General features: G+C 40.3%; 1 protein-coding gene across 2 annotated transcripts in view; it reads right to left on the bottom strand.

Annotated features, from left to right (window-relative positions):
• Positions 1 to 4,715: 4,715 nt before the first annotated feature.
• The window catches only part of mbd4 (methyl-CpG binding domain protein 4), a 16,334-nt gene continuing 11,940 nt past the window's right edge, over positions 4,716 to 9,109 (bottom strand). For both annotated transcript variants that reach the window (XM_062998547.1, XM_062998546.1), the window contains exons 5-8: positions 8,915 to 9,049; positions 8,649 to 8,798; positions 5,276 to 5,379; positions 4,716 to 5,184 (exon numbers count right to left, since the gene is read on the bottom strand). In XM_062998547.1, the coding sequence (XP_062854617.1) occupies positions 5,110 to 5,184; positions 5,276 to 5,379; positions 8,649 to 8,798; positions 8,915 to 9,049 (464 nt within the window). In that variant the 3' untranslated portion in view covers positions 4,716 to 5,109. The remainder of the gene's footprint in view (positions 5,185 to 5,275; positions 5,380 to 8,648; positions 8,799 to 8,914; positions 9,050 to 9,109) is intronic.

Below are 9,109 nucleotides of genomic sequence, written 5' to 3'. Positions count from 1 at the left end.
ATGACAGAAACGGTAGTTACTCATTACACAAGATTCATCAGTTCACAAATTTTAATATCAAACACAGTCATGGACAATTTTGTATCTCCAATTCACCTCACTTGCATGTTTTTGGACAGTGGGAGGAAACCGGAGCTCCCGGAGGAAACCCACCCAGACACGGGGAGAACATGCAAACTCCATACAGATCGAACCCAGGACCTTCTTGCTGTGAGGCGACAGTGCTACCCACTGAGCCACCGTGCCGCCTACGTGATGTAAAAGAAAACATGATTCATCAGACCAGGCCAGAATGAGCCTTGGCCGGCCATCACCCTGTCGCCGGTTTATCACTGTTCCTTCCTTGGACCACTTTTGATAGATACTGACCACTGCATACCGGGAACACCCCACAAGAGCTGCAGTTTTGGAGATGCTTTGATCCAGTCGTCTAGCCACAATTTGGCCCGTGTCAAACTCGCTCAAATCCTTAGGCTTGATCATTTTTCCTTCTTCTAGTACATCAACTTTGAGGATCAAATGATCACGTGCTGCCTAATATATCCCACCCACTAACAGGTGCCGTGATGAAGAGATAGTCAGTGTTATTTGGATGGTCCTGTTTGTCTTTGGAATGGCAAACCCAACCTCCACTGTCTTTAGGTTCATCCAAGATGAGCTTGGGCCCGGAGAATAAATTAATAGAGATTCAGGTTGCATTTCTTGATACACTGGTGGGCTGTAGGAAGTGATAACAGTTTTCCGAAGTACTCCTAAGTCTATGTGGCTCTATTTATCACAGTAGCATGATAGTTTCTCATGCAATGATGTCTACAGGCTTAACAATTTTGCACATTCAACATTGGTTTTCTGTCCCTGCCCTACAAGGACTGAGATTTCTCCAGATTCCCTGAATCTTTTTACAGTATTATGTACGGTGGATGCTGAAGGAATTTAATTATTTGTTATCTTGCATTAAAAAATTTTCTTTTTAAACTGGAGTTTGGCACAAAGTGGTGAGCCATGACTCATATTCGCTTGAAAAGTGGATCCTCTATTTATACCCAATCATGATAATCTTACCTGTTACCATTTTACCAGCTTTTTGTGAAATGTAAAAAAAAACTATGTAATTTAAATATACTACAGATTTTTATTCTTATTTTGCCCTGTCCACATTTTTCTTTATCTATTTATGTATGCATTTTCTGCCGATTTAACGTAGTCAATTTGTTTTCTGCTGTTGTGGATCCCTGATTGCATTTGACGAGGGTATATTGCTGCTAGCGGACCCCTTCTTTATGCCCGTGCTTCTGCACAGGCGTCTTGATCTGCTAACCAGGGTCCTAGCACAGTGTTTATAGACCCCACCCACTTAATTCTGTCATTTCCCCACCCAGCAGACACTGGGGCCAATTTTGTGTCTGCTGCAGGCACTGCCAGTTGTGCACGTTAGATGGCGCCCAGCCGACCGGTAGCAGGGCCGAGATTCGAACCGGGGAGTGTGCTGGTGTGCTAGCGGAATATCCTTGTGCCTCTTGTGCCAATTTTTGAGTGTGTGTATATGTGGATACGAACCCCCTAAGACCCTGACCAGGATTAAATGGATCAGTAGGAGTTGTTAAACAGAGTTCTTTGTAAAGTGGAATTAGTATGTGATGTAGGTGCAGTTGGTATAATTACTTACAGCCTTAGTAAGTTGGATGTATATTTCAGATTCATTTGAAGCACAGATTGTGGCAGCATTCAGACACACTTTGCGCTGTGCCTTCTCACCTCTGTAAAGATGCCCCCAGTCTTGTTCTCTTGGTTTAAACTAGCTGAGATTACTGTGTAGATCATCATCACACTGAAATAGAGATTCATCAGTTCACAAGTTTTAATGTCAAACACAGTCATGGACAATTTAGTATCTCCAATTCACCTCACTTGCATGTCTTTGGACTGTGGGAGGAAACCCATGCAGACACGGAGAGAACATGCAAACTCCACACAGAAAAGACCCGGACTGCCCCACCTGGGGATCAAACCCAGGACCTTTTTGCTGTGAGGCGACAGTGCTACAACAGGCATGAGGTAAGCTTGTTCCTGTTAATATAATAACCTCATAAATGGTTTCTTTTAACATTTAAACCAGCATGTTAGTTAATAGATACACTAATTTGCAGTTAATTTGAAATAAGAACCACAAAAAAAACAGTAAGTACTTATGAAAAATAAAACCATATACACCGATCAGCCATAACGTTAAAATCACCTCCTTGTTTCTACACTTACTGTTCATTTTATCAGCTCCACTTACCATATAGAAACACTTTGTAGTTCTACAATTACTGACTGTAGTCCATCTGTTTCTCTACATACTTTTTTAGCCTGCTTTCACCCTGTTCTTCAATGGTCAGGACCACCACAGAGCAGGTATTATTTGAGTGGTGGATGATTCTCAGCCCTGCAGTGACACTGACATGGTGGTGGTGTGTTAGTGTGTGTTGTGCTGGTATGAGTGGGTCAGACACAGCAGGGCTGATGGAGTTTTTTTTTAATACCGTGTCCACTCACTTTCCACTCTATTAGACACTCCTTCCCAGTTGGTCCACCTTGTAGATGTAAAGTCAGATACGATCGCTCATCTATTGCTGCTGTTTGAGTTGGTCATCTTCTACACATTCATCAGTGGTCACAGGACGCTGTCAGTGTCACTGCAGTGCCAAGAATGATCCATCACCCAAATGATACTATAGACTTATAGTGGTCCTGGGAGACTCCTGACCATTGAAGAACATCATGAAAGGGGGCTAACAAAGCATGTAGAGAAACAGATGGACTACAGTCAGTAATTGTAGAACTACAAAGTGCTTCTATATGGTAAGTGGAGCTGATAAAATAAAACAGTGAGTGTAGAAACAAGGAGGTGGTTTTAATGTTATGGCTGATTGGTGTATATGTTTTTATTTTTACAACTTTTTCTACAGTGACTGAATTGCAACATATTTATTTGTCCAAAAATAATGAAAATAATTATTTGACAGGAACCGGTGGGTCAAAAACATACATACGAAACCTTAGATTATTAATTTAATAATGTATAAAGTTCTTAAATGTAATTAAATGTGCCTAATAATTGCTAATTATTTATTATGACTGAGTATAGCTATAGATTTGGATGTCCCGTTATGCCCATATAAATAAAGCTCATTTGCCTGCACCCTTGGGACTGAAGAACAAGCATTACAAAAGGAGAAACAGGGAAGCTTTAATTAGATTTTATAATATAAAAAGGTTATTTACAGCAACATTTCTGAGCAACGGGTCCCTAATCATTTGTACAAACAACTGTCCGTAAGTACAAAGTATGTGGAACAGTATGAACCACCAAAAACGGGCATACCATAAATTAGAAATTAACACAGTTGCCATTGGTAACAGTCAAGCAAGTGTAACATTACAAAGGGTGTGCGCAAAAAAAGCCCATGTTCCAAAAACGTACAAAAGATCAAGTTATTCAGCCAGAATGACCAAAAGTATATTTAAAGATGAGCCATTCAAACACAATACTACACAATACTGTACTTACTGTTAAGCAGGGTGGTAAGAATATTTAGATTTGGCGCTGTTAATTTGTCAGTAAAACCAGCGTGGCAAAATGTGGATTACATAGTGCTCAGGTAGTGCAGTGGTAAAACACGCTAGCACACCAGAGCTGACATTTCAAACTCGTCAGCTGGGTGCCTACATGATGGCTGTTGTTCATACAGGATGAAAGCCGAATAGGGATCTCATAACTGATGCAACTACGACCTCTGCTGGCTGATTGATGGCACCTGCACAAGAGTCGAGGAATAATGTGTTGATCAGGGTGTGGCTCTCTGTACACAAAGCTAATCTGCATATGAAATCACCTCGTGCAGGTGAAAAGATGCAGTCGTTTCCAAATGTCTCGTTCTCCTCAATCAGGGCGGGGATTGGCATCAGTAGAGAGGAAGCATAATGCAATTGAGTAATTGGATGCGCTAAAAAGTCGGAAGAAAAAGGGAAGAAAATACACACACATACACAGATCAGCCATAACATTAAAACCACCTTCCTGTTTCTACACTCACTGTCCATTTTATCATTTCCATTTACCATATAGAAGCACTTTGTAGTTCTACAATTACTGACTGTAGTCCATCTGTTTCTCTGTATGCTTTTTTTAGCCTGCTTTTACCGTGTTTTTCAATTGTCAGGACCCCCACAGAGCGGGTATCATTTAGGTGTTGGGTCATTCTCAGCACTGCAGTGACACTGACATGGTGGTGGTGTGTTAGTGTGTGTTGTGCTGGTATGAGAAGATAAGACACAGCAGCGCTGCTGGAGTTTTTAAACACCTCACTGTCAGCGTCCTGTGACCACTGATGAAGGTCTAGTAGATGACCAACTCAACAGCAGCAACAGATGAGCGATCGTCTCTGACTTTACATCTACAAGGTGGACCAACTAGGTAGGAGTGTCTAATAGAGTGGACATGGTATTTAAAAACTTCAGCAGCGCTGCTGTGTCTGATCCACTCATACCAGCACAACACACACTAACACACCACCACCATGTCAGTGTCACTGCAGTGCTGAGAATGATCCACCACCTAAATAATACCTGCTCTGTGGTGGTCCTTGAACTACAAAGTGCTTCTATATGGTAAGTGGAGCTGATAAAATGGACAGTGAGTGTAGAGACAGGGAGATGGTTTTAATGTTATGGTTAATCGGTGTATCAATTTAATGTTATGGTTAATCGGTGTATCAATATTACAGCTGAGATACATTATCAAGGAGCCCAAATGAAGCTATGGTGAATACTCAGTTCTGATTGGTTGGTCCTTGATTAGGCTTCGACACTGTGCCAGCTGAGGGTAAATCATGTGTATTATTGCATGAACTGTAATATTGATCAAAGCTTTTGTTTTCTTTCAGGAATTCATTACAGACTCAAAGGTTTCTGCAGAATCAGGTAAAATTCACTCTGGTGCTGAATTTTTCAGAATCGTTATGTAGGACATGCAACACCACTGCTTTGCTGGCAGTGCCTGGTTAAAACAACTGATTACACTTATTACATATAGTGGTAAGAAGAGCTAATGCCTGTTCTTAAATATCAGATCCCTAATCGTTCCTGGTTCTCCCACAGCCACTTGTGATAATAGTTCAGTTTGTGATCACTTGGGGTGACCTGTAAAATAGATCACAAACAAGGTAAATGAATCTACTGCCAGCACTTTTTGATAAATGAGAACTCTGTAGGAACTGTGATGAAGTCTCACCTCTCTCCATTCTCCCACACAGAAGATGCGGTACGAATCGTTGCCGTATTTACCAATGCCGTGTAATTCGTTAGGATATCGCCATGATTTGGTGAGGAATTCGTCTGCCATGAAAAACATTTAAAAAATCATATAATAGACATATCGCATACTGGTTCTACTTGACTATATACACTTACTGGCCAAATTATTTGGAACACATAGTATTAATGGGTAGAACAGCCTCCGTTCTTTGTGGCATGGATTACACAAAGTGTTGGAAACATTACTTTCTACAATAGATTCAAAGCAACTTTACAGCATCCAGGACCAACAGACCAGAAAACCCAAGCCAAGGGTGACAGTGGCAAGGACAAACTTCCTTAAAATTACAGGAAGAAATCTTAAGAGTAGGGCTGGGTGGCATAAGCAAAAATTTGTATCACAGTATTTTTTAAGATTCTGGCGGTTTCACAGTATATCACGGTATGTTTAATTTTTGTATGACTGGGAGCTTTTATATGTCTGTGGCTGATTCTACTGTCATAAGTACATAGCATATAAAAAGTTTTAATTTCACCATGTACAGTGCTGTGAAAAAGTATTTGCCCCCTTACAGATTTCTTTGGTTTTTGCTTTTTTTGTCATACTTACATTTTTCAGATCATCAAACAAATTTCAACATCAGACAAAGATAATCTGAGTGAATACAAAATGCAGTTTTTCAATGATGATTTCATTCATTAAGGGAAGAAAGCTATCCAAACCAACCTGACTCTATGTGAAAAAGTATTTGTCCCCTAAACCTAATAACTGGTTGTGCCACCCTTGGCAGCAACAACTGCAATCAAGCGTTTGCGATAACTGGCAATGAGTCTTTCACATCTCTGTGGAGGCATTTTGGCCCACTCTTCTTTGCAGAATTGTTTTAATTCAGCCACATTGGAGGGTTTTCGAGCATGAACGGCCTGTTTAAGGTCATGCCACAGCATCTCAATCGGATTCAAGTCCGGACTTTGACTAGGCCAGTCCAAAACCTTCATTTTGTTTTTTTTCAGCCATTCAGAGGTTGACTCGCTGGTGTGCTTGAGCTTAAGGTCACAAACTGATGGCCGGACATTCTCCTTTAGGATTTTCTGGTAGAGAGCAGAATTCATGGTTCCATCAATTACAGGTCCAGGTCCTGAAGCAGCAAATCAGCCCCAGACCATCACACTACCACCATGTTTGACTGATGTATGTATGATGTTCTTTTTCTGAAATGCTGTGTTAGTTTTACGCCAGATGTAACGTGCTTTAGATGTTGCTCTGGGTTCATTTGTGACCTCCTGGATGAGTCGTCGATGCGCTCCTGGAGTAATTTTGGTAGGCCGGCCACTCCTGGGAAGGTTCACCACTGTTCCATGTTTTTTCCATTTGTGGATAATAGCTCTCACTGTGGTTCGCTGGAGTCCCATAGCCTTATAAATGGCTTTGTAACCTTTTTCAGACTGATAGATGTCAATTACTTTGTTTCTCATCTGTTCTTGAATTTCTTCAGATCGGGACATAATATGTTGCTTTCTGATATTCAAATTTGTTTGATAATCTGAAACATTTAAGTGTGACATGTGCAGAAACAAAAGAAATCTGTAAGGGGGCAAATACTTTTTCACAGTACTGTATGAATGAAGGTACTCAAGTACTATAAGCTTTGCTTGGCCCCACAAAATGACACAATATATGATGGAATTAGTACGCGTGAAACAGGTGCAATATATAAAATTGTTATTGTTTATTTAATATTGAAGTATTATACAATTACCCTTAGCTCTCTCTTTAACTAATAGAATGAAGTTTGCAAACTCCACTGTACAACTTGACCACAGGTCTGTTATAGAAAAGTGGACGACTTTAAATATCTCTGATTCCAGTTTGCCTGTAACGTTGGAATAGCAACTAACATGAAGTATCTTCCCCTGTAAGACATACCTGAAATCCACTGTTTTAATTATTGCTCTGAAAGCTTGTTTCTTGACCGTCTATAGAGGAATCGTGTCCTTGCATATGTGGATTTTAACGTTGTTGTCTGTAACATCCGTGGCTTGACAAACCATACAGTATACAGTGTTTTAGTCTGTTCTAAACTGCCGACACGGCTTAATTTTTTGGCAGGTACTTCCGGTGCATATTTGGTTTCCCTCTCTTCATCCTCCATCTGTTTAGTTAATTTTTTTCATCATATTAAGGAAACCTCTCTCATCTGTTAACACTGTCATGCTAATGCTAACTGGCTAACCCCTTAATCTGCACAACGTTCCATAGCGCTTTTAGCGGCGAACAATATTATATGATCTGCTGCCTTTTAAAGCCAACAGCTATTAAAATTAACTGTGCTACGGTATGGCGGTATATAAAAAATCCATACCGTATGAGGAATCAAAGACGGTATAGTGAATGTACCGTCTTACCGCCAAGCCCTACTTGAGAGGAACCAGACTCCTTGGGTGGCCTGGAGAGTAATTTGAATGCATCATGTAAGTGCTAAAGATTTTTCAGCTGCATATGTATGCTATAAATCACCTGTTTCATCATATTCAAAAGGCCTCTACTTTTTGGGAATCCCCACTATAAACATGTCCAATCTGCAGAACTGCTGCATTTTTTAAGACATTTTGATGTTTAAAGTGTACAATGATTAAGGCTGTTTAAATATGTAGAAAGGTTTATTATTATAGCCGCTTATACTGTATAAAATATTATATAAATATAATGTATATAATTAATATTACATAAAACATTCCTAATAAATCTTTCCTAAAATACTTTTGCACTGCTGCACTAAATTTATATATCCAAAAATAAGTGGACATCCATTGCTAACTATAGTGTTTAGGTGTTTTTCAAAAACCTACTGCTAACATGTGTACAAAATTAATTATATGAAACAAATCTTATGACAATTGTGCAGCAGTTTGTGGAAGGCCCTTTCCTGTTCCAGCATGACTGTGCCCCTGTGTGCAAAGCAAGGTCTGCAAAGACAGGGTTTGTTAAGCTTGTTTTAAAGCAACTCCATTGGCTGCCCACAACCCTGATCTCAACTCTATTAAAAACCTTTGGGATGAATTAGAATGTCGACTGTGAATCAGGCCTTCTCATCTAACATCAGGGCCTGACCTCATGAAAGCTCTTTTGACCAAATAGATACACTTTAGAACTTTATGAAAAGCCTTCCCAGAAGAGTGGAGGCTGGTGTAGCCATATATTTTATAGCCAACTCTATATTAATGTCTACGATTTGGGAATAGTATATCCAACATGCTGATTGTCAGGTGTTCACATACTTTCGGCCATAAAGTGTATTTTACTTCAGTAACAGCACTTGGATGGAAATGTATACGATGCAGTTGCCTACCAGAAAAGCGGATGATTGCTTTGGCTCGGAGGGCGTTGAGGCCCAGTGGCTGCATGAGATCAGCCAGTGGCTTCCAGTCACTGGTTTGTGTTACCTCTGCAGACGGGTACCGTTCAAAAAACTGCCACAATATGGGTATTGCCAGTTTGCCTACACACATACAAATAGCAATGTACAATATGATGTTATGTTCAACATGTACAGTATTCAACACTTACATACTGTGCATGTATCTCTTTCTGTTAGCAGAAGCGGCCAATGCTTACCACTCGTCCTGTTGAGGAAGATGGTGGCCACTAGAAGCTTCCAGGGATCGTGGAACAGGGTTTCCTGTACCAGTTTGAAGGGTGAGCGAGGAGGAGTCCACTTTCTTAATGCTTTACGTCTAGGAGGACTGAGACCTAAGAGATAGAGAGAAAGCTCTTGAATTTGGAATTCATAACATTAAAACCGCCTTCTTG

Source organism: Trichomycterus rosablanca, chromosome 7 (assembly GCF_030014385.1).
Source record: "Trichomycterus rosablanca isolate fTriRos1 chromosome 7, fTriRos1.hap1, whole genome shotgun sequence".
Taxonomy (NCBI): Eukaryota; Metazoa; Chordata; class Actinopteri; order Siluriformes; family Trichomycteridae; genus Trichomycterus; species Trichomycterus rosablanca.
The sequence above is the reverse complement of the archived record's forward strand: the minus strand, read 5'-3'. Positions and strand labels throughout refer to the sequence as shown.